The 25,425-nt window shown below is 41.6% G+C and overlaps 1 protein-coding gene across 1 annotated transcript in view; it reads left to right on the forward strand.

Annotated features, from left to right (window-relative positions):
- Nucleotides 1-24,483, forward strand: part of SNX9 (sorting nexin 9) — a gene marked incomplete at its 5' end in the record, with an annotated part of 87,440 nt that extends 62,957 nt beyond the window's left edge. The window contains 11 exon segments of the mRNA XM_079716397.1: nucleotides 88-213; nucleotides 330-447; nucleotides 7,705-7,835; nucleotides 10,399-10,502; nucleotides 11,732-11,835; nucleotides 14,316-14,393; nucleotides 17,024-17,100; nucleotides 18,419-18,508; nucleotides 20,364-20,478; nucleotides 22,569-22,660; nucleotides 23,953-24,483. Of these exon segments, the coding sequence (XP_079572523.1) occupies nucleotides 88-213; nucleotides 330-447; nucleotides 7,705-7,835; nucleotides 10,399-10,502; nucleotides 11,732-11,835; nucleotides 14,316-14,393; nucleotides 17,024-17,100; nucleotides 18,419-18,508; nucleotides 20,364-20,478; nucleotides 22,569-22,660; nucleotides 23,953-24,000 (1,083 nt within the window). The 3' untranslated portion in view covers nucleotides 24,001-24,483.
- Between the last annotated feature and the right edge of the window lie 942 nt (nucleotides 24,484-25,425).

The raw sequence follows: 25,425 nt of genomic DNA on the forward strand, positions 1-25,425 counted from the left end.
CTAAAAAGAAGCATTTGATGATTTATATCAATTATACTTATTATTTTTCCATGTAACAAAATTAACTCTCCCTGCAATGTTGTGTAGGTTGGAGATTATGGCCCAATGTGGGTTTATCCTACCTCTACATTTGACTGTGTGGTAGCAGATCCCAGGAAGGGCTCCAAAATGTACGGTCTGAAGAGCTACATTGAATATCAGTTAACACCTACTGTAAGTATCCAAGTTATCAAAGCAGAATCATGCTTGCATCACTAGTCACAATTTGCTTTTTTCTTCATTTCCCGTAGTTGGCATTGGTAACGTTTTTCTCTTTCCTTATTTTGTAGAACACTAATCGATCTGTAAACCACAGGTATAAGCACTTTGACTGGTTATATGAGCGTCTACTGGTAAAGTTTGGGTCAGCCATTCCAATCCCTTCTCTTCCAGATAAGCAAGTCACAGGTGAGTGTGTGCGACACTGAACTCAGGACAAGTAAAAAGACTCCAGTTAGAGTACCCTAATGTAAATCAGAAATGGCGTTTTCCATCCTCTAGTGGAACAACCCCTCTAGGGGTTTGGAAACAGCAGCTAAAGATAGCCATATACATATATATATATATATTGTACATGTATTTGGAAGTTACCTGAACACCTAACAAGAATATGTCATAAAATTTTCTGTTAGAGTTCCTGTATACATATGTATCTTTTTTCTTTCTTTCTTTTTTTTTTTTTTTTTGCGGTATGCGGGCCTCTCACTGTTGTGGCCTCTCCCGTTGCGGAGCACAGGCTCCGGTCACGCAGGCTCAGCAGCCATGGCTCACGGGCCCAGCCGCTCCGCAGCATGTGGGATCTTCCTGGACCGGGGCACAAACCCGTGTCCCCTGCATCGGCAGGCGGACTCTCAACCACTGTGCCACCAGGGAAGCCCAGTGTATCTTGAATTCTGGCGAAGTCACTGTGTCTTTACTGCTACACCCTTTCCAATCATTGTGTCTTTATTGCTAACTCCTTCCTATAAAGAAATATATGCATTTTTTTAAATGTGAAAAATGACCCTTGAAAAAAATAGAAATAATCCAAATAGCCTAAAATGGAAATTAAAATGTATGACCCAAATGATGTAAACACGTTACATAGTCCAGCTGTGTCACTTTCATTACAGGTCTGTAGACATCAGATGTAGAAGCCATAGAGCTTCTAAGTGTTAGTGCAGGAAGCTACCAAGTTTTCTACTCCATTATTCTGGTGACTATTGATATTTAAATATTTTATTTATCATTGATTCTTACCCTCTCCCTTTCCGTATTTATTTAAATGCCATGTTCCCCCCACTCCCCCACCCCACGTAATCTTGTAGGGAATAACGCACCATGCTACCAGAGCCCCTCGTAACTGTGCACTTGGAGGGTATTTGTTCCTGTGTCTGTTCCGAGAACTGATTTTTTCAATCTCCAGCCTGATCTAGAACCTGGAATGTTAGTACTCAGGAGGCGTGTACTTGTTGTGGAATGAAAGTTTGTGAAGAAGCTGAGCTTTACGTAGAGATTAGAAAGTTTCCGTATGCAGCTGGAAAACGTTTAGAAGAACGAAACTATAAGTATAGAAAGGAAAGGGTCAAAGATGAGAGTAAGACTTAAAAGGTCGGAGCTAGAACAGCCTCTAGAGAAGTGCAGGGGGCACGGACACGCTCACCGGGCCCGTGAGGAGACTCGAGGAGCCCTTGGAGGAGGAAGAGCGCATCCCCAGAGGCCGGGGACCGGAGAGGTTTAGTCCTCACTCAGCAGAAGTTGAAATACACAGTTTAGAGAGGGACTGGGAATCTCACCAGCCGGATGGCAGCGCCCGCTCAGACGGTCCAGCATGCGGTGAAGTTTGTCCCCACGTGCCAGGCGTCACGTGTGCCCGGGCACGTCACACATGTGCTCTCTCAACTCAGAGACACGCACCAGCCCCCGTTCAGTACTGCTAAGAAGGGATGTGAATGTGATTCCAGAGCTCGCTGTGCTCACATGATGAGCTGTGGACTAACTAATCCTCAGCCAGGATTAGTAACCTTAGGATAAGAAAATTATTCTCCTTAAAACTTTATTTTGTGCTTGCTTTGTTTTATGTTTGTGTTTCTCTGAAATTTTTTGAGGAGATGGGAACTTTGTTGTGGTGGTGGGGTTTTTTTTGCGGTACGCGGGCCTCTCACTGTTGTGGCCTCTCCCGTTGCGGAGCACAGGCTCCAGACGCGCAGGCTCAGCGGCCATGGCTCACGGGCCCAGCCTCTCCGCGGCATGTGGGATCTTCCCGGACCAGGGCATGAACCCGTGTCCCCTGCATCAGCAGGCGGACTCTCAACCACTGCGCCACCAGGGAAGCCCTGGGAACTTTGTTTTTAAAGAACTTGTTTTGATTTTGATTTTGGGGAGAAAACTTTTCAAAACTTTCAAATTGTCGTAGCAGAACGGAGAGTGGGGACTGTGTTGCCAGGTTGGCAGACACATCCTCGCCCTCAGGCGGGGAGACTCCCAGGCAGTCCCTCTTGGAGCCGGGGCAGCTGAGTGGCAGCCCTGTCAGGGTGGCCTGGTTGGCGTAGATGGCTGCTTCCCCCCACTCATGTGTCACCCCACGCCTGGTTCTGTGCCCAGTTCAGATGCTTACTGTCCCTCCTTTCTGTCTTCCTTATTGTTAAGTCACAGCTTTCTTTTTAAAAATTTAGATTTCTTTCCATGAAAACTTAAGTTCTGCCTTTCTCTACATTTTCAGATTTCAGACTGTCTCCTGAATTTTAAGCTCTCCTTTATCAACTTGATTAGCACAATATGTTCCCCATGGTGTTTAAATAAATGGATTAATGAGCTGTCTTAGAGTTACGGAGGTTTCTCCTATTTTTTAGGTTTTAATACATTGTTTATTCGGAATCAAATAACCCATGACTATATGAAAGCATCATAGAGTCATGGTTCTCCCATAATAAGGTTTGTATTTTTTTTTTTTAAAAAAAGGTCAGGCCTGAAGCCAGGAGGATGTCATAGAAAAGCAAGGAAGCAACAGCTCTCAGTCTGAAGAAAGTTGAGCTTTGATTCACTGACTGGGACGTGTGCCGAGGAAACTGAAAAGCCCAGGAGCCACTTTTATTTCCCCCTTCTCTTGTTTGCCTCCTGCCTGAGATACCCACAGGATCATTATTATATAGGTTCCTGTCTCATTTAAATCCTGGAGAAAAGAAAAAGGAATACCAAATAGATGATGTCATGACATTTCTGTGGACTTGATAGTCCATCCATGAAAAGCTTACAGCTAAGATTTTTTATTTGTTATAGATTTTGTTTTTGTGGAATAATAATGAATGAATCTGGTTTTATTTCTGGCTGCCAAACTGATACATTCCCATACTTAGTGAAAACCTAAGTAAGGGTCCTAGAAAATGGGGAAATGGAAATCCCTCTTCTCCCTTTTTTATTTATTTTTATGTATTTACTTATTTATTTTACTGATTTTTTTTTTTTTTTTTTTTTGGCTGCGTTGGATCTTCATTGCAGCGCGCGGGCTTTCTCTAGTTGCAGTGAGTGGGGGCTACTGTTCCTTGTGGTGTGTGGGCTTCTCGTTGCGGTGGCTTCTCTTGTTGCGGAGCATGGGCTCTAGGCGCACAGGCTTCAGTAGTTGTGGCTTGCAGGCTTAGTTGCTCTGCGGCATGTGGGATCTTCCCGGACCAGGGCTCAAACCCGTGTCCCCTGCACTGGCAGGTGGATTCTTAACCACTGCACCACCAGGGAAAAATCCCCTCCTCTCCCTTTTTTTAACTCTCTGGAACCTGATAGGAAATTCCTGACAAGCACAAGGTAACATCTGAAGTCACAGTTTGTAAATAAACCAGCTGTGTCAGAAAAAATTTCAGGAGGAATAAGTCAATAATTAATTAATTCCAACCAATGAGTAGGTTATAAACTCTTGGTATAATTTACTTGCTCATAATGGGGAATTCAGTATAGCCCTTAGGTCCATGCTGACTTACAGTGTCTTTTCTGTCCATGAGGTGGGCCATCTTCTGCACAGCTTATGCTTCTGTAGTGCTTCATCTCTACCCCTAGTAAGTGTAGAATTTGAAGTGTTTTAGTATACAGGAGGGTCTAGACCCATCAAGCTGTCCAATGGCCACTTTTTAGGAGTTTTTGATTTATGTGGATTTATTTATAACACTCTTCTCATTAAAGGAAACTTGTACCTATTTGTACTTGCAGTTTCTTAGGGAAAGTCCAGGCTGTGTTTTTTTGTTACTTATATATAGTAAGTTCACTCCTTTTGGTGTACAGTTCTAAGAGTTTTAACAGGTACCACCACAGTCCTATCACTACATTCAAGGTACAGAAAGTTCCATCACCTCCCCCAAATTTCCTTGTGCTGTTCCTTTATATTCAACCCTTCCCCCTAGTCCTAACCCATGGCAACACTGATCTGTTCTTTGTCCCTATAATTTTGCCTTGTCTAGAATATCATTATAAATGGAAGCATATAGTGTGTATGTCGTTGGGCTTTTGGGTCTTTTGAGTCTGGCTTCTTTCACTTAGCATAATGCATTTGAGATTCATCTCTCGTTGTGAGTATCAATAGTTTGTTTCTTTTCATTGCTGAGTAGTAGTTCACGGTATTGGCTATACCATAGTCTGCTTATCTACTCACTCTCTGAAGGATGTTTGGGTTTCCAGTTTTGGCCATTTATAAGTCTGCTATAAACATTTACATACAAGTTTTTGTATAAATATAAGTTTTTATTTCTCTTGGATAAATTCCTAGGAGTGGAATGACTGGGTCATATGGTAGGTATATACTATTTAATGTTCAAGAAATTGCCAGGCTGTTTTCCGGAGTGGCTGTGCCACTTTGGGATCCCTACCAGCAATGGATGGGATTGTCAGGGGCCCCACATCCTTACTTGCACTTTTGATAGTGTCTGTTTTTCTTTATTTTAGTAAGTATAATAGTCTAATGTCGTGGTGTTGTCTCCTCATGGTTTCAATTTGCATTCCCTGAATGACTGGCGGTGTAGAGCCTCGTTTCATTTGCTTATTTCCTTTCCATAAATTTTCTCTGGTAAAGTATCTTTTCAGATCTTTTGCCCATTTTTTTATTAGGTTGTTTTCTTATCTTTGAATCTTGAAACAAGATTCTCTATGTATTCTGGAAACATGTCCTCTGGCAAATAATGTGATTTGCAAATAATTTGTCCCAGGTGTGGCCTTTCTTTTAACAGTGTCTTTTGCATAACAACACCTTTTAATTTTAATGAAGTCCAGTGTGTCAGTTGTTTCTTTTATGGATTGTGCTTTAAGTGTCATGATTAAGACCTCTTTGCCTAACCCAAGTTTACACTGATACTTTCTTCTAAAAGTTTTGTAGTTTTAGGTCTATGATACATTTTGAGTTAAGGTTTGTATAAGATGTGAGGTGGTAGAGGTATATATTATAATACGTCTGGTTATCTAGTGGTTCTTGCACTGTCTGTTGAAGAGCATATCCTTTCTTTATTGAGTTTACTTTGCATTTTGTCAGAAAATCAGTTGAACACATTTGTGTGGGTTTATTTCTGGACTCTGTTCCAATGATATATGTGTCCGTCCTTTTGCCAGTACCACACGGTCTTGATTAGTGTGTAGCTTTATAGTACAGTAAGTCTTGAAATAGGGTAGTGTAAATCCTCCAACTTGGTTCTATTTCAAAATCGTTTTTGGCTGTTCTTTTTCTTTTGCCTTTCCATGTAAATTTAAGAGTCAGCATGATTATTTCTAGTCAGACATCTATAAATAATCATGCTGGGATTTTTATTGGAGTTGCATTGATTCTGTAGACCAATTTTGGGAGAATTGAAAACAATGTGTAGTCTTCTAATCCAAGAACATACATATATCATATTTGATTTTCATATAGGGTTTTGTAGTTTTCAGCATACAGATTCTGCACATGTTTTCCTAGATTGATATGTAAAAATTTCATGGGGAAGGTTCTACTGTAAATGGAATAAAATGGAATAGAGGGAGAGGGTGCAGCCCCAGGCCAGAACGCCACAGATTCCCACTGTTCTGGCCTGAAGTCCGGCAGTTTGGGAGTGTAAGCACTCCTCACGCGGCTGTTTGCCTTTGGTTGATTTCCAGAGCCCTTATTTTTGTGGATTTTGTCCAGCTTTATAGTTGCTTCTGGGGACTAGGTTTAGCAATTAGCTAAATTAGTTTTTGTTTTGTTGTTTCAAAAAAATTATTATCATTATTATTTTGTTTAAAAGCAAGGCATGCTTGTGATGACTCTGTAACAGACTAATTTGGGTTGTTGAAGCTGTTCCCGGGTTCCACTCTGTCGAGTAATCTGGGATATCTAGGGGTTTTTTTTTCCTTTTTTTTTGGGCAGGGGAGTGTGTGTGGGATTTGTTTTCATTTAGTCATTTTTTAAATTCATTAACCATTGGACAGCCCTTAAGGGGAGGAGGACGGATTGATTCCACATTCCACTTCCTAGATCTAGTTTAGAAAACGTGTTCCCCACCTGGTGCTCTTAGGAAGGAGTGTAGTAAACGCCTCATTTAATAATATACTCTTTTTTTTTTCTTCAACATCTTTATTGGAGTATAATTGCTTTACAATGGTGTGTTAGTTTCTGCTGTATAACAAAGTGAATCAGCTATACATATACATATATCCCCATATCCCCTCCCTCTTGCGTCTCCCACCCTCCCTATCTCACCCCTCTAGGTGGTCACAAAGCACCGAGCTGATCTCCCTGTGTGGCTGCTTTCCACTAGCCATCTATTTTACATTTGGTAGCGGATATACTCCTTTTTGAAAGTTGCCTTTTCTCTCTACCCTTGAGTAGGTCCAGTATTTGATCAAACTCATGAACGTGGGTGGAACCTGTCTTGCCCCTCCTCTGCACTGAGCTGTAGCCAGAATTTCCACCTCCAGAAGCCTTTTAACTGATGGTGATTTTGTTTGTTAGGCTTATAAAAATTCTCATTGTTCACTTGACGTTTGGTATGTCAGGTTTGTTAAGCCGATTTGCCACTTTTAGAACAGAAATATCACCCATTAAGCTCTGTTTTTACTATGGTCATTAAGTTCTGGAATCACTTTCATTTTTGCATTCATGGAAAAATTGCTTTTTCTGTTTTTCATTTAAGTAGTTTAAAAAACAAAACAGGAAAAAAAACCCTACAATTCTGAGTTACTTTTCAGAAATACTAAATTTAAATTTGTATATCTGAGATTATGTTGCATTTAGACACATTTTTATAAATATAGAAATTTCACATACTTTGTAAGAATTGCTTTTTTTTTTTTACATCTTTATTGGAGTATAATTGCTTTACAATGGTGTATTAGTTTCTGCTTTATAACAAAGTGAATCAGTTAAGGAATTGCTTATTAATTTCCATTTTTATCACCCCTTTCTTGCCTATAAGGCTTCATATGGCCACATAGGCACTGGCTTGTTAGTTTATAAGAAAGAGAAAAGTTTTCATATTGAAATACATTTTCTTTCAAATTTGTTGATTACCTTTCCTGTGGGTCTTTGAGCATCCACTATGTTGTGTGTTTTTAGGTTAGTGAAAAATTACCATGATTTATCTTTTACTGAATAACTCTCTACAAGTGGCCAGTAGCTACATAAACAGTCTTTCAGTTGGGGTAACAGTGATTCATCTTTGACAGAGTTGCACATCACTCTCGGCATGTCTCTTGCAGGTCGCTTTGAAGAAGAGTTTATCAAGATGCGCATGGAGAGACTTCAGGCGTGGATGACCAGGATGTGTCGTCACCCAGTAATCTCAGAAAGTGAGGTTTTCCAGCAATTTCTAAATTTCCGAGATGAAAAGGTAAGACATTTTGTTATGATAATCTTAGAGGATATTGAGAATTATCACATTCACACGGAATTTTCTGTCTAAAAGGAGTTAAGTTGTGTTGGTTAGTTGGTTAGTTCTAAATAATAGGAAATCAGTCACAGCACGTGAGAGAAGCGCTTGCCAAAACGGTTTCCCATAACCCGGGAGTGGACTGGCCCAGTGAAGGCAGGGCTGAAGGTTATGATAGAATAAGAGACTTTTTCCTAGATGCTTTTAAAAATAGGATAGACCCCAAACTGTGTAGGATATTATCCGCGTGAAGTCAGGGAAATAGTGTGAATGATTTCTTATGATCACATTTTGACCTTACGGTGTGAATAGTGTAACGAAGGGAAGGGTAGATTCGGAAGTGAGCCATCTTTCTCGGAGCCACGTTGCTTTTCCAGCTCTGCCTCTGCCCCATGGGCAGTCATCCTGCCAGTAGTTATCTGTTCCTTTTTGCAAATCAACAAGAAATTGGCTGCTTGTCACCTCACCGTTGTTATCTGCTTTGGAAATAGCCGTGTGTCACCTTAGTCTTCCACTGTACGTGATCATTTGTTTGGTCCTGCCTGGTGTAATTTATAGGTTAGAGACCATTCCACTTAAACATTTGTAGTCTTTTTGCATTTCGTGGTGAATGATACACGTGAAAAAGTAACAGAGTTACAAGAACTACGGGGAGCCCTGTCCAAGTTGGTGCCTTACTACTTACCCATCGCACTTTAACAAGGGCTTGTTCGATTGATTTGTCAAGTATTCTGTTTAGGAAGCACTTCTAAAGGTTGTGTTTTATGCGGAATATTATTATTAAAAATAATAAATCTAGACCTTTTTTGGTGTATTTGATATAAGAGAAGAAAGAAAGAACTTGGGGCCAGGGCACTCAGTTTTAGTCTTGGGTTTGCTTCTAGGTACCTCTGTGACCTTGACCAAAGCATTTAATTTCTTTGGGCTACAGTTTCCTCATCTGCTAAATGACAGTATAAAACTAGAAAGTTATTAAAAATTGTGATTCTCTGGGCAACGGTAGCTCACATAGATGGTGGGACATAGAAAATCCCAAAGAATCTACAGGAAAATGTAGATCTACATAAAAAACTATGAAACACTGTTGAGAGAAATAAAAGAAGACCTAAATACGTGTTCCAGTACTGTGTTTCATGGATTGAAGAACTGAAAAGATGTCATATGTAGAAAATTAAAGCTCCAAGAATAGCCAAGATACTCTTAAAGAAGGATGAAGTGGGAAGAGGACTTTTTTGGATATTAAGACTCATTATAAAGCTAAAATAATTTTAAAAGCAGACCAACAGAACCGAATAGAATGGACCCTTGATTTATGACAAAGATGGTGCTGAGTACAATGGGGGAAGAGAAAAGAGCTAGCATTTCCGAAGCCCCTGTCATGTCCCTTCCCAATCACTACCTCTTCCCTCCCCTACAAGGGTGACCATGAGCCACTCCTTTATGGTTATCATTTCCTCACTTTATAGAGTTTCACCATCTGAGTCCCTACACCATGGTTTTGCTAGTTTTGTGAACTAGCTAAGACCCTACCCTAAGCATTCTTTCGTGTTTGGCCTCTTTTGCTCAACCTACACTGAGAAGCTACATTCACACTGTTGTTACACTGTAGTTCATTCATTTCACTGCTGTATAATATTCCATCGAATGACTGTTCCCCAATTTATTTACCCCATTCTACTACTGGTAGCCACCCCCAGTCCTGGCCAAGTTACGGATTAAGCTGCTGTGTACATGTCTCCTGGTGCATATGTGCATGCGTTTCTGTAGGCATTTACCCAGGAGTGGAAAGTTGTTCAAGTTTAAATAGATAATGCCAAACCGTTTTCCAAACTGGTCTCATCAGCTTTCACACCCACCAGCAGTGTGCCTGAGTCCCAGAAACTCCTCATCTCACCAAGAAGACAATTGGTATAGTCAGTCTTTCTAATTTTAGCCTTCTGGCAAGTGTATTCACTGTGATTTTAATTTGCATTTCTTATTACTCATGAGATTAGGTACTTTTCTATACATTTATTGGTGATTCAGATTCTTTTGTGAGGTACGTTGCCAAATCCCCAAAGCGTTATTTCTGCTTTGGGTACTTTAGTGTGTGTGTGTGTGTGTGTGTGTGTGTGTGTGTGTATAACTTGCAATAATTTCTTAATAGTTTATAATATTGGTTCCTATCTTATATTTTAGAAAAGCTTTAATCTTTTTAAAAAAACAACCTAAAAACTTGAGGCACTTTGTCACATTCGTGGGTGTGTTTATATGGATGGGCCTTGGGAAAGGAAAGGTGCCGGGTCACCTCACTCTGGAAAGACTTGGGTTCATAAGGACCGATCTGTGCAGTGACACTGTTTACGCATGAGATGACGTTGGAGGTGCATAGGTGCCTGGCGCGTTTGCAGAGGGAGGTGGTGTGGGCGCTGCTTCCTGAAAGTTAGAAGGGTAAAGCTGGCAGTGAGCCGGTTCTAGGAAGGGAGTTTGAAAGACCACTGTGGCTCTGCTCGCCACTGTAACATTATAATGTTCCTGTTTACAGGAGTGGAAAACCGGGAAAAGGAAGGCTGAGAAAGATGAGCTGGTGGGAGTTATGATATTTTCCACCATGGAACCAGAGGCACCTGACCTGGACTTAGTAGAAATGTAAGAGATGCTGCCAAACTTCCCTTCTCCCCAAGCTGAGTCCGCCTCCTTTGCTTACAGGTCTCGGCCAGTCGTCAGACTAGAGTGCGTAAAGTGAGTGGGGTTTGTAGTCAGCTGCCAGGAGAGCATCGTTTGTACATGAAAGAAGCACTGTCTGTCTCTCTAACCATAACATCAGTTAAAGTCTGCTTCCTTTTTACCTTGAAGTCAGTGATTTCATAGTTGACATTGTGGTTAGTAGTTATTTCTGGTAAAGTATGATGAGACAGGGTGGCACCCACAGAATGGTCCACGAGACAGAAATCTCTCTGAACATCACCTTGGAGGGGGCAATCCCAAACCTGATTTTTCTGTTTTTTTCATATCCTGTTTTTAATCTTGTCATCTTCTTTTTAATGTAGGCTTGGTTGAAAATCTGGAGTAGTTCCTTTGCTGCATAAAGACTAATAAGAAATCTTAGGCTTTTTTTTTTTAATTTTAAGAAGCTTTTTTCTTAATGTAAAATCATTGCTTATGTGTTACCAAATATATAGATAGTCTTATAACTACCCAGAGAGAAAAATCAATGCTAATATGTTGACCTAGGTCTGTGGTCTTCCAAACCTTCCTCTGTTCATTTGTATCTGAAGGAAAAATTGTTTGTTTAAACGAAAGTGACCTCACACTATGCATTCTCTTTTATAATCTGCTTTTTTCATTTAAAAGTATATTGTGATGATTTTTTCAAGTTGATGAAAACTTTTTACATCCTTAAGTAGCTGGTATGTTCAGTATCACTTAGATGCTATGCGTCTAGGGTATTTTCTCTGATTCATTAAAGTACTTGTTGGAATGAATGAACAACTACCATTAGCAACCTGTACTATGTTTTTATAGATTCAGTGGTACCTGCAGTGATTGAATTTCACTAAGAAAGATATTCAAGAAATGAAGATTTTATTTACTTTAGAATAATTTTAGTTAAAATTCACAAGGAATTGAGGGGGGAAGGAAGCAGAGTTAAAATATAAATGGCAGATTTTGAAGTAGTTCTTTAGAAACCCGAATCCAGCCTGTTTTTAAGACGAATTTAGTTAAAGTGCAGTTGTTATAAAGCAAGAAACAAGTACCTGTGGTCACGTTTGGTGTGAACTCCCCTGACCACATGGACTTTTCTCCTTACACCTCATACTGTTCGGATGTTTGATAGTGAAGTCAAGGACCCACCTCCTCATGTTTTTGCCCCACAGAGAACAGAAGTGTGATGCTGTTGGTAAATTCACCAAAGCCATGGATGATGGTGTGAAGGAGCTGCTAACCGTGGGGCAGGAGCACTGGAAACGGTGCACAGGACGTAAGTGCCATCCCTGGCTGCTGCTGGCTTTTGTAGGTGGTGGTGCAGCCTCCGCTATGGCCTTTGTCACCCTGGGGAACCTAACCACCTCAAACAGAAATGCGCTTAGTGAACCAAAGTGATGTCATAGCCACAGCTCTTGGAGGAACCTCACTTCTCAACCCTCGTTAAACAACAGAAAATTGGCTCAAACAAAGCCAGTTCAAGAACTCCTGTGGCAAACACCATGTTCACTTAAATATTTCCAGTTATTTGGGGTTTGTCATCTGTGGAAGATTAATCTTTTCTGCATGTTTAGAAAGTGCCTGTGGTTATTTTTAATCTCATGATTTTATTTTTTAATATTCATCCGTTTGGTAAGATGGATGAATATTAGTAAGTTGTATATTTGACTAAAGCTCTAATTTTTAGGCAAAACCAGTGGTAGGTGATAGCAGAAAGTGCGTACATACATGGTCAGACTCGCACACTGCTGAGAAGAACGTGGCGCTGTCACCCTTGCTTTCTGCCTGCTGTTCTACATCCTGAAGAACTTCCTGACCTCCCTCCCTTCCCTTTGTTTGCAGACCGTCATTCTGCTGAACTGTTTTCCTGTATTCCCCAAACCCACGCCACCCTGGCGTCAGATAGGCCGGGAGAGAAGCACAGACAGTCAAGTGTCCAGCTGTGGGGATCAGGCCTTGGCTACTGTCATGTTGAGGGTGGCTGAGTTGAGTACTTTCAAGAGAAACCTGCCACCTGACAAAGCCTAAAATATTTCCTATCTGGCCCTTTGGAGGATAAAGCCAGGCCTTACACTGAATGGCCCTCCACCATTCACATGATAGTTTATATCAACAGAACCATTTGTCGTGTACCAGCTGTTCATGCTTGAGGGGCAGACACCAGGAGTAATAACAGTTGCTCCTTTCCCAAGGCAAAGAAATACTAAAAATAGAACTGAGCCTGAAAACATAACGTATACAAATGCAACATCAGAAAACAAAATCCGTTTCAAGCCTTTGGTCACAGGGAATAACGCATGGGCAAAAAGGGGAGTGACACTTCTCTGAAATGTAAATGAAGTAATTTAATTTTTTAAATAATTTTAACCGTAAACTCAGCTGTTTCCCTTTTTTTAAACATCTTTATTGGAGTATAATTGCTTTACAATGTGTTTCCCTTTTTTTAAGAAAAATTTAAGTGAGTGCAAATATTACAATAAGATTTTTTGAGGAGATCACAAAAAATCTGGGATTATGGCTTCTTTTAAAGAATCAAATCCCTTATGTCTAACATCTGGTCAGCTCCATGTCCTATAAAATCCATGGGCCAAATTTATGAAATAGTAGTAACTCTAGGCTGCTCTCTTTTGTGGGGAAAGGGGGTTGAAGTATTTTGTTTAGAATTTGATTCAGGCATAGTTTTTTTTTCTCACAAAAGAATTTTTTTAAATTCCTAATCTGTGAAGTGAGAAATCTAGCACACACTCTACATGGTGAAGCACATGACAAGCATTTTTAACCCCTGGTATAGAGACAAAAACTGAGTTACAAAAGGGTGAACAATTTATTAAAATTAAGCTAATACAGTTTGAATTTGTGTTTCCTGATTATTACAGCTTATAGACCATATGTCAAGTTTCTGTGGCCTAGATTCTTTTAAAGAAACATTTGAATCACTTTTCTTTATTAATATAACACTATCTTCAAATGAAAGTAATGGTTTCTTTTGAAAGGCAGCAGATGTGTTTCAGGGGACTATGTATAGATGCAAAAAAGGTAGCCTAAGATATGAGACTCTTCTCTAGAAAGTTCTCCAAAGTGATCCCAGAAGCCTAGAATTTTAGCACTAGAAAGAGCCTTAGAGGTGATTTAGTTAATCTTATTATTATACAGATGAGAAAACTAAAATCCCTCCTCCCTGATCCTGTGAGGTGCCACTGCCATTTTTCTGCACACCCCATTGCGTTCAGTTTTGGTTTTGTTTTGCAAATAATCATTCATACGTACATAGCAGAGTGGGAAAAGCAGTGGATTAGGAATCACAAGTGCCAGATGCACCATTTAGCCATGTGACCCTTATTCTCCTAAACCATGAAATGAAGATGGTGCACCTGCGTTGGTAGAGGGGGTTGTTGTGACGATCAAGTTGGGGTAGTATACGTGAAAGGACTCTAACCTAGACGTCATCTTCTAAGCGAGCTCCTGGTGCACTTTGAGTTCATTCAGTGAATGAGAATGTGGGTAGTGGTGGTGTTCATAATAATAGTGCCCGCCATTAATTGAACAATTGATTAATTTAAAACCAAAAACATTAATAGAAGAAACAATCATTAATTTTTAAAAACAATCATTTGACATCAATATTTTGTTAAGAAAATAGACTATTTTGAATCGTTTCAAATTTCTTTTATTGTAATAGTACTTTTAGAAAATAATTGGATCCATTTCATTTTGCTCAGAGGACTAGTTAATGATTTATTCCTTTTTCTCTTTCAGCATTACCCAAGGAATATCAGAAGATAGGCAAGGCCTTACAGAGTTTAGCAACAGTCTTCAGCTCTAGTGGTTATCAAGGTACATCTTTATTTATTTTTTCTTTGGGCCTTGAGTGTCTTATCCACACAGACCGGCTTCCTCAGGCTCTTGTCAACAAACAATAACTGCAGTTAAGCACCCTCGTCAGTGAAGTTTAATCTGCTCCACTGAGGACTTCTGCAACCTCACCTTACTACTTTTGAGAAAGTTGGTGGATTGTTATAATTTGTTTTTTCTTGCTAGCTTCTTTGCCTTTCTTGGGCTCAGATAGCTCTTGTGTTTTAGTAAAACAGGCCACTGTGGTATGTGACACTCTGCCCTTGCTTCATCTCTCTGCCAAACTCTGAAGTCAAGTCTGACTGTCAAAAGCCAGATCTTATCAAGGTATTTGGAGGAAAAATTTTTACTGAGTAACAAGTTCATGTTGCTTTATGTCTCTCCATAACTCATAATTGCTTTCAACTTATCCCATATCGTATGTCTTACTTGTGGTATTTTGAGTTCATCGTGCATCTCCATTGACAACACTTACGAGAAGAAGTTAGCTGTTTTCTTTTATATTTTGGTTTATGTTTTCTTAATTTGGCCTGTGGAGCAGATAGGAAGTAAAAGTATTTGCCAGGTGAGTGGCACCTATTCAATTTGAGGGCATCCTATCACTTTCAGAAATGATAGACTTAGTATTTTCACCATAGTGTTTATCCTGATACCCAGGGAAGGCATGTCTTTGGAGGTCAGTGTCTGAGTATTTTCAGGAAGAAGAAATTAGTCTCTAACCAAAATGTAAGATCTGGGGCTCCCATATATGAATATTTCTTGTTGGCCTGGCTGAATTGTGTCTTATAATCAGAACTTTTAGTCTGGGTGGGAGTTTAGAGGATTTGTAGTCTGGCCCCTCATTTTTGAGATGAGGAACCCCAGGCCTGGAAAGATAAGCATCTTGTGGCCAACAGGCACATGGAAAGATGTTCAACATCACTAATTAGAGAAATGCAAATCAAAACTACAATGAGGTATCACCTCACACCAGTCAGAATGGCCATCATCAAAAAGTCTGCAAATAATAAATGCTGAAGAGGGTGTGGAGAAAAGGGAACCCTCTTGCACTGTTGGTGGGAATGTAAATTGGTGCAGCCACTATGGAGAACACTATGGAGGTTCCTTAAAAAACTAAAAATAGAGTTACCATATGATCCAGCAATCCCACTCCTGGGCATATATCCAGAAAAGACGAAAATTCTAGTTCAAAAAGATACATGCACCCCAGTGTTCATAGCAGCAGTGTTCATAGCAGCACTGTCTACAATAGCCAGGTCATGGAAGCAACCATGTGTCCATCGACAGATGAAAGGGTAAAGAAGATGTGGTATATATATATAATGGAATATTACTCAGCCATAAAAAAGAATGAAGTAATGCCATTTGCAGCAACATGGATGGGCCTAGAGATTATCATACTAAGTAAGTCAGACAGACAAAGAAAAATATCATATGATATCACTTATATGTGGAATCTAAAAAAGCAATACAAACGAACTTATTCACAAAACAGAAACAGACTCACACACATAGAAATCAAACTTACGGTTACCAAAGGGGAGAGGTGAGGGGATAAATTAGGACTTTGGGATTAACAGATACACGTTTGGCTGTGTTCACTGGAAAGGCTTAGAAACAATTATCCAATTCAGTAACAAGAAGCACCCCTAGCACCACCCACATGGCGGTTTCTAAACATTATGTTCACCTGAAATAAATGAGAGCTCCTAGCAGAAGAACTCAGATGTCAGTTTGAAGAGCCTTCCACTGTCCAATGAAGAGAAAATTTGAGCATTAGTGAAAATAATAACTGCTGTGGAATGTAGCATATCAAATATGTTTAAATTCAGACTTTGCAATGATACTTTTTTAAAACGCTAATCTCAGTTACATTTGGAGGATAGGAGAGAATCAACTTACTATTCTGAAAACTGTAGAGAGAAAAAAGCATTTAACCTGCTCTTCCTATTGCTATACCTCAAGGTAACCAAAAAGTTGATAAAGGGAAGTTTCTCTTTATAGAAGTATTTTAGCTAATAAAGAAGGAGCGATAGAAGTAGAATAGCACCAATTTGCAAACCTGCACTAACATAAAAGAGCTAGACTACAGGGAGGAGAGGATTGTGTTGTCACCACCGAGACTCAGACTGTGGTACCGAGGTACATGACCTGGTTTAGACACCTCCCAAAAGGAAATTCGCAGGAAAAAAGGATGGAGGAGAAAGAACTTACGTAGGAAACACATCAGCTCTATGCCATGTGGGCTGTCTTTGCATCTTGATTCAAGCAGCCAACTTGATTGGAGATACCAAGCAGCTACACACTGGCTGGACAGTTTATACCAGGAACAAGTTTCTTTTCTTAGGTGTGAGGTTGGTATTGTCCTTATTTTTTAAAGAGTCCTTATCTTTTAGGTAAAATGTATGGATGAAGTGTTAAATGACCAGTGAAAGGGAGAGGTAGGGAGGAGACTAAAAGATTGGCCGTGAGCCGTTAATTGGGACGTCGGGCGATGGGTAGATGGGGGCTCGTTATACTATTCTGTGGATTTTAAAAGTTTGAAGTTTTCCATAATAACTTTTTAAAATAAAATAAGTTATAACCACTCATATAACTGTAATGGTTTTCAGGTGAAACAGATCTCAATGACGCAATAACAGAAGCAGGAAAGACTTACGAAGAAATTGCCAGTCTTGTGGCAGAACAGGTATTAACATAACCACACAATTCCAATTAAGACTTTATGCTACCTCATCCACATATTTAATTTAAAACCTGTTTTAAGACAAAGTTTCCAAATGGCTATTCTCTTCTATCCCTATGTATCTTTGTTAATTACATTGGGTGATAGTATTTCTTAGGCTAAGCTAAAGTAATGGATAAATTCATCATCAGGAAACCTCAATACCTTCCAGTGTTGATGGTTTGAATCCATTCTCAGCCATGAGGGGATTAAAACGTACAGGAAAGCTTTGCTCAAGTCCCTGTTTGGACTCTTGCTCAGCCTATCTGAGCCTTGGTTTCCTGGTCTGGTAAATGGCGATGGTAGCACCTACCTGGAAGGATCTCAGGATCCAACAGCTAATAAAGAGAAAGCCCCTGGTGCAGTTCCCGGCATGGAGCAGGTTTTTGTTATAGACTCATGCCTTTTTTTTTTTTCCGATACGCGGGCCTCTCACTGTTGTGGCCTCTCCTGTTGCGGAGCACAGGCTCCGGACGCGCAGGCTCAGCGGCCATGGCCCACGGGCCCAGCTGCTCCACGGCATGTGGGATCCTCCCGGACCGGGGCACGAACCCATGTCCCCTGCACCGGCAGGCGGACCCTCAACCACTGCGCCACCAGGGAAGCCCGAGACTCATGCCTTTTATTGGAGTTTTTAGTAGCCTGATTTCAATTATTTTCATAGATAACAGATAATAAGTTTCCTTAAGGGGAATAACCATCCAAGTGGTTTCAAATCCCTAAATTTAAAAACCTTTTTTTCAGGTGATGACTTGAAATATATGTTTATATGCACGTACATTCATGTCATTAACTACTCTCCTGATACTTGTAAAAAAAAAAGATACATTTTTAGAATTGTGCATACCATAACTATTAAAAATTAAATCTAGAAATTTAAAGTTGCCACTTTTAATGGTTACCACATTTTTAATATGTTTTTTATTCTCTGCTAAAATTTAGACATTAAACTATATAAGGTCTTATTTGCTTGTATGTAAATGTACAGTATTAACCAGTTTTTTTTTCTCACAGTGTTGTATTTTGGGCCACCTCAAAATAGCTAATTTTACCAACCAACCTAAAAATTTTCTGTTTTATCATTTTCTTCACAACCTATGATGAGAATATAGTTCTTGGGGATTATTTTCTTATAGGAAAACTAGGCTGAATGCTTGACACTCAGTAACTTAATGTAGTGCCTGGTGGATTTGGCTGATACAGTCCTCAGATATAACAGTTTTCTCTTCCTTGATTGTCTGAATTCCTCCGCCAATAATAACCAGTCTGTGTCTTGTTACAGCCAAAGAAAGATCTCCATTTCCTGATGGAATGTAATCATGAATATAAAGGTTTCCTTGGCTGCTTCCCTGACATTATTGGCGCTCACAAGGTAACTTGATCATAGAAGTTCACAGACGACATCCCGGGTGAATGAGAGCCCAGGCGCACCGCCCCCTGCATGAGCCTGATGCTCAGTGCCCCCCAGTCAGGAGCTGGTCTCTGAACCAGCTGGAACGGCTTGGAGTGTTTATACATAGTGAGGTCCTAACACGTTTAGATACATGGATAGTTTTTTTAGTTTCTTTTATTCCGTAAAAAGATTATTTTGAGAGAACCTAAAGTATGATAAATACTCCTTTATGGATATACTTAGGTCAGGTATCAGGCATAATCATCGTGGTGTTTGGTATTCAAGTCAGTGTCAGGAATGGTACTTTCCCTCATCAGGGAGACCCTGTGTGCTGGGTGGGCAGGTCCTCAAGGTCCTTTCCTGTCCAGATGAAGTAAGTTGTTCCGTCCCCGAGCCTGACGAAGGGTCTCCCGATCAAAATCAAAATGGTCAATATCAATTTTATATGTTTATATGAATAAAAAGGAAACTATATAATTCCCATCATAAAGGTTTTTTTAAACTAAATAAAAGATTGGTTTGGGGTGTCCTCAGATTTTGATTCTTGTTCATTTTTCTCTTTCAAAATCTGTGTACTACTTCATCACTGTGGGTATTTTATCAACTGTAGTACTCTAGAGTATTGTGATATACTTGGGTTTATTAAGAGAATCTCTACAAAGGCCCGGGCTGTGATCCTAACAGTCCTGGCCAGTGGGCCTTTTAGCATTTGGCTTTATAATTGAAGTATCATGAAGGGGTAGCATAGGTAAGTAAGCTTTGTGCAACTTCAAATAGCTTCGTATAGAACTCAGAACATCTTTACCCACTCACTCATCAACGGACACTTAGGTTGTTCCCATATCTTGGCTATTGTGAGTAATGCTGCCATGACCATGGGAGTGCGAGATATCTCTTTGAGATAGTGATTTTGTTTTCTTTGGATATATACCCAGAAGTGGAGTTGCTGGGAAAGTAGATCTTAAAAATTCTCATCACAAGAAAGAAAATAGTTTGTGACTCAGTGAGGTGATGGATGTTAACATACTTACCATAGTAATCATGTCGCATTATAACTATGTATCAAATTCATTATGCTGTACACCTTAAACTAATACAGTGTTATTTGTCAATTATACTGCAGTAAAACTGGCGGCGGGGGGAGGGGGTATAAAATAAATAAAATGAAAATGAAAATCTCAGGAAAAATCTGAGAACAGTTAGCATGTTGTAGGAGTTTGTGCTGCCATCCGAGTTCTAGGCGGGGAGCCTGATTCGTGCTCTGCAGACAGTGCCAGCGAGCAGTGCGGTGAGACTGGCGTGGGAAACGTTCAGCAACTTTTACACCTGTTTCCGTCTAAGTATTAATTTAAAATTACTTCAGTTCCTCTTACAGAAATCACAGTAAAGCTTATGATCAGAGCACTTAGGCACCAGCTTACGAAATACTCTACTTTGTAACAGAGACACAGTGCCCCGGCGCATATGCTAGACTCACCTGGATCGGATGACTTCCTGAACCTAGTGCCTGTTTTCCCATCATGTACTACTCGTATCATGGCAATGGCTTATACATATTACAGAAAGAGAGCGCTGTTTAGTTTTCTGCTCTGTGGTAGCATAAAATAGTAGCTTTCAGCTAAGTTATATTTTGCAAGAATAGCAACATTTTGGTTTCCAAGTGACTTACAGGAAGTTACATATAGATGCTTACCTTATGTTCTTATTTTGTGGGGACATTTTCCTATTCAGTAGCAAGTCAATTATAGAATATGTTAGCTTTCTTATATTTTAAACTAATAATTGATCTTTTTAGATGTGTTTTATTGATACCACTGCATTTTGTATTTCACAGGGAGCAATAGAAAAAGTGAAAGAAAGTGATAAACTTGTTGCAACCAGTAAGATCACCCCACAGGACAAACAGAACATGGTGAAACGTGTTGGGACAATGTCTTACGCTTTGCAAGGTAAGAAGGAAAGGTCTGTGGCTAACTAGTGGAGGTTTTTTCCTCAGCAAATTTTCTATCTTCCTTGCTGGGGAGAAACTCAGATGTGAACAGCAGTTAAATTAATAAGAACTGGGCTTCCCTGGTGGTGCAGTGGTTGAGAGTCCGCCTGCTGATGCAGGGGACACGGGTTCGTGCCCCGGTCTGGGAGGATCCCACATGCTGCGGAGCGGCTGGGCCCATGAGCCGTGGCCGCTGAGCCTGCGCGTCCGGAGCCTGTGCTCCGCAACGGGAGAGGCCACAGCAGTGAGAGGCCCGCGTACTGCAAAAAAAAAAAAAAAAAAAAAAACTAATAAGAACTGATTCAAAATATCTTCATAAGCCTGTTGTTTGCAGGATCCCAGTGTTAATGAAAAGCTGTAATATTTATTTACTTTTTCACGCATTTACGTGACATAACTATGAATGACAGCTTGATTAAACCTGTACATTTTTATTATTTCTTGGAGACCGTGAAGATTCCTTTCATAACCTTTAATGTCAGCCCCTATCCAGATTAGATTCCAGCGTTCAGCTTTCAGCAGCATGTAACCTCCAGGCCCCGAGACCATAGAATGTGAAGGGAGTTTGAACATAGCATTTTGGGCATAGTTTGACGGTTAATAAAGAGAAACTATTAATGTTTTGAGTGTTTTGCAGCAGATAGGAGCAGTGAATGGATTTTTCCTCTTTTGGTGGATGGATAGAACATACGTGGGCAAAGGAGGAAGGGGAAGGATGTTCCAGTGTGAACAAAAACACACAAAATAACGGTACCAGATTAGGTCACTGGCCTTTGGGAATGAAACACACTTGGAGAGTATTAGGGGAAAAATTCTGGTGATTGTGGAGGGCCTCGAAAGCCAGGCGGAAGAGTCTAGACTTGCTGTGGGCATTAAAAAGCCATTAAAAGGTTTTGATGGAAAAATGAAACAAACAAAAAAGCACTGCTCAAGGGAGAGGGTTTGCTAGTGACCGGGGCCGGGGTAGGGCGGGTGCAAATTGGGGGCTGACGTTAGTCGGACAGCCCGACCAGAGACCTGGCTCCTGCCGTCTGAGATTTTGAGAACCCGAAGAAGATGAGGTGCTAGGGGAGAGAATGAAGGGTATTTGCGGGCTTTTCTAAAGGACGTCCTTCAGGACTAGGGAAGGTGTGGGAGAAGGGAGGAATGTGTGAAAGGCATCCAGAAGTAAACAGGGAAGCCTGACTGAAGCTTTGGGCTTTGAAGGGTTTTAAACGGGGAAGTTGGTTTTGAACTTGTGTTTGGGGTTATCCAAATAAATAAACGAGAAGCTTTGTACCACTTCAGATAACAACATAAAACTCAGAACAGTGAGCTTTTTGTAGGAATTTATGCAGGCAGTTGGCTTTGTAGGTGTGGAGTATAAGGGAAGAGGCGGGGTGCGGGGGCGTAGGCGATGAGGAGCCCTGATAAGGAGGCATCTCCAGAGTTGGTGGTGGGGTGAGGGTGCTGAGAGGCAAAGTTAGAGACAGGATTCATTTGCTGAATCGGTACATTCAGCAAACAGGAAGGATGGGCGTGTGACCCTCTGTCTGGAGAGAGCCCGAGTTCTGGCAGCCCTGGTGCTTGGCAGCACCAGGCTCCACTCTGAAGAGGGCCTTGCTCACGTCTCACTCCTCTGCCCAGCTTTTCAGAGTCCCTCAGGAGACCTGCCTGGGCAGTCTCTGTGCAGGAGGGGACATGGCAGCCAGCGGGCGCCTCGCTAGGTCCACTGCAAACAGACTTGACGTCCTGAACTGCAGTCATCTGTAGATGGTGAGACCAAGTCGGTTTCCTGCTCAAACAGTAGTTGCCATTTGGGTGATGATCTGTATTGGGCTTTATAGGATTTAACATGCCAATCAACAGTAATTGTCCATCTACTGGAAAGCGTTGTTTGCCATTAACTGTTCACATTGTTTTTCTAGGCTCTTTCTAGCATTTTGTCAGGAACTGTCACGGGCCAACCAGATTAAATCGGTTGATGATTAATCATAGCCGAGCAGAGACACCAGTTGTGGTCGTTTGAAGTCCGGGGGGCACTGACTGATGTCTTGGTTTTGGTTGTAGCTGAGATGAATCACTTCCACAGTAACCGGATCTATGACTACAACAGCGTCATCCGCCTGTACCTGGAGCAGCAGGTGCAGTTCTACGAGACGGTGAGTCAGCCCTGCGCCCAGGCCTCTGTGCACACGGGGAGGTCAACGTACGTTGACCCTATGAAGTTAATCTGCCTGTATTTTTTAACCCTAACTAATAAACCAAAGGAGGCTAAATATTGAGCAGGGTTTTTTCCAGTCTCTTTTAATCAAATCTGCCTTTTCCTTTGAATAACACTGGGTTAAAAGGGGGGTTATTTTTTTAAGAAGAAGATTATTGGATGCTGGTGGTGAGGCCCCAAAAAGCCCTTATTGTGTGGTCCCTTTCCCTCCCTCCAGCCCCTCTGTGCACAGGGAACACTGTGAATGAGATGAGGTCACCCTGCCATCCCTGCCGGCTCTCAGCTGGGGAAGGAGCCTGGCACCATGCAGGACAGCACAGACTGGCTTTGTTTGTGAGTGAGGTTTTTGCAGTGTACCAGAGGAATTTCAGAAAGAAAACGAAAACAAGAGGGAGGGTGAAACCTTAGATATTTTCACTCAGGAGCCAGTAATGAAAATGTTAACTTTTGTACCTCTGCATAGCAATTTTGTTATTTACCAGAGTGTACAGAAAACAAAGACCTAGCATGTATTGAATAAATGGAAACTCAGACATCCGAAGACAAATACTGCAACTTACACAGTGACCATGTGTTGGCTGCCATGTTTCTTACTAAGTTTTCCGCTGTTTCCATGGTGTCATCTCATGTATGTTCAGGGATAATGATAGGCAAGCCCCAGGCCCACATCCACGCACGCGTCATCTTATCTGTGGGTGGACACTGCCGCACGTGTCTCTCCAACAGTCATTCTTGGAAGGGAGCTGTGGCTGATGTGCTCTGTGCATATTGTCCATTGCGTGTTGGAAACAGTTGGTTTCAGAGACGAGCTGAAGGTGCATCCTGTCTCCACACTGTGTAGCAGCAGCGGGGCCTCATGGTGAGCCGCTCGTCCGCCGAGTCTCAGGAGTTCACAGGTGTCCGCAAGGGCAGGGGAGTCTGGGCCAGCATGGAGACCGGATCCCTGGAGGACAGGCGGATGGTCTAGGAACGATGCTGCACAGCGTGGCAGCGGCTGCGCTGTGGGAAGGAAGGAGCGCGGCTTCCTGCAAGCCAGGCACCACCGCGGCCGGGGTTTAGGGAGGCCTCTCCACTGCCCGGAGGCTGGGTTGGTGCTGGCGAGACTAGGAGCATCGACCAGTTCAAGGATTTGAAACTTTTGCCATGTTTAACTCAGAAGACGTGGAAATAATAGAGGGCCATGAAGTCACGGTGGGAGAGATGTCTCACAGTTGTTCTGTTTTTCACCAGATTGCAGAAAAGCTGAGGCAGGCCCTCGGTCGCTTCCCGGTGATGTAGGCAGAACGAACTCGAAGAAATGCTGAAGTGCTTCCTTCTGACTTGGGGCGGCGCAATTTAATTTTTTCCCTCCATCATCCAAAAAGAAAGAAAGAAGGAAAGAAAACCAAAAAGAAATAGAGTTGGAAAAAACTGCATTTCCTTTATTAAGCACCTGAATGCATCAGTTCTTTAGGGATAGTCTTTTGTTCATTTCCACATCCATTATTTAAACCAATGGAAGGAAATTGTCTATTTTTGGAAAGTACTTAAAGTTGTCAGAATTTCGAACGGAAAATTAGGGGTTTCCCCCGCTGATACTTTACATAAAAATGTAATTTATGAGTCACCCACGATCTTCCAGTTCTTACCCAAGGTCAGATCATTACTAATTGCTTTCTTAAAAATATGAAATATGCCAGAGTAAAAAATATATATGTTTGTATATTTTTATAACTCTTTTCAGCCCTTTGGGATTCCTGTCTATTTAGGAAGATCTACATGCCTTTCGCTGAGATATTTATGACTCAAGTGCTTACATTTCCTGGAGAGAGAAAGCAAAGAGGGGCTCCCGGGGCTGCGGCCCCTCATGTGCCCGTGACGCACGTGTCCCTTCAGAGGACAAAGCTTGGCCGAACCCCGGGATCAGAGCCCCTGCGCCCACTACCCTAAAGTGCCGTCTGCTGGGAGGAGCGCCTCCCTCCTCAGGCTTCTTCCCGAGCCCCGGTAAGGCTGGAAGAATTCACCGAGAAAGCTGGGGACGCACTCTGCCTCTGCTCCCGGGGAAGGAGCGGCCGTGCTGACCCCGCGCCCGGGAGGGCCGGCCCTGTGGGCAGACGTACCTCCCGAGCCTTCCACTCGTTTCTAAGTCTCGTGTTCAGTGAGACCTCGTGAGAAATGCCGGGGAAAGCGAGATTTGCCGCTTGATCTGATTTAGACTAGCGGGCCCAGTGGGAATTATCCGAAAAGATAAAGCACAGGTTAGCACACCTCTCCCGGCCCCCCAAGTGGAAGGAGTTTAGGGGCTGAGGAGGGTGGCACCCGCATAATGTGTGGTCATCCCGAGCTTTTACGTTTGAGAAAAAGCGCAGAGCGATGTTATTCCCGACTGTACCCTAAACTTCAGACAGAATTTTCCTGATCACTGGTACTTCCCTTCATGGCATAAAGCCAAACAGGATCTTTGCAAAGCGTCAGCTTTAAATCTGGACACTCGCAGACACGGTCTCACTCCTGCAGATGTCGGCGTCCTGCACAGCTGCCTTACTGCATCCTCTCCCCCTGCTTTCACTCTTCTGACCTGACAGTTACATGATAGAAAATGGAAATTTCGGGCCAGCACAAATCAAGTGAAACCAAAAAATAAATACCAGAGGAAATCCAATGAACAGGAATATGAGAACTTCTTGTTCTGCAATATCACGGGTTTTTTGTTAATGTTTTATA

The sequence above is a fragment of the Hyperoodon ampullatus genome (genome assembly GCF_949752795.1).
Source record: "Hyperoodon ampullatus genome assembly, chromosome: 12".
NCBI lineage: Eukaryota > Metazoa > Chordata > Mammalia > Artiodactyla > Ziphiidae > Hyperoodon > Hyperoodon ampullatus.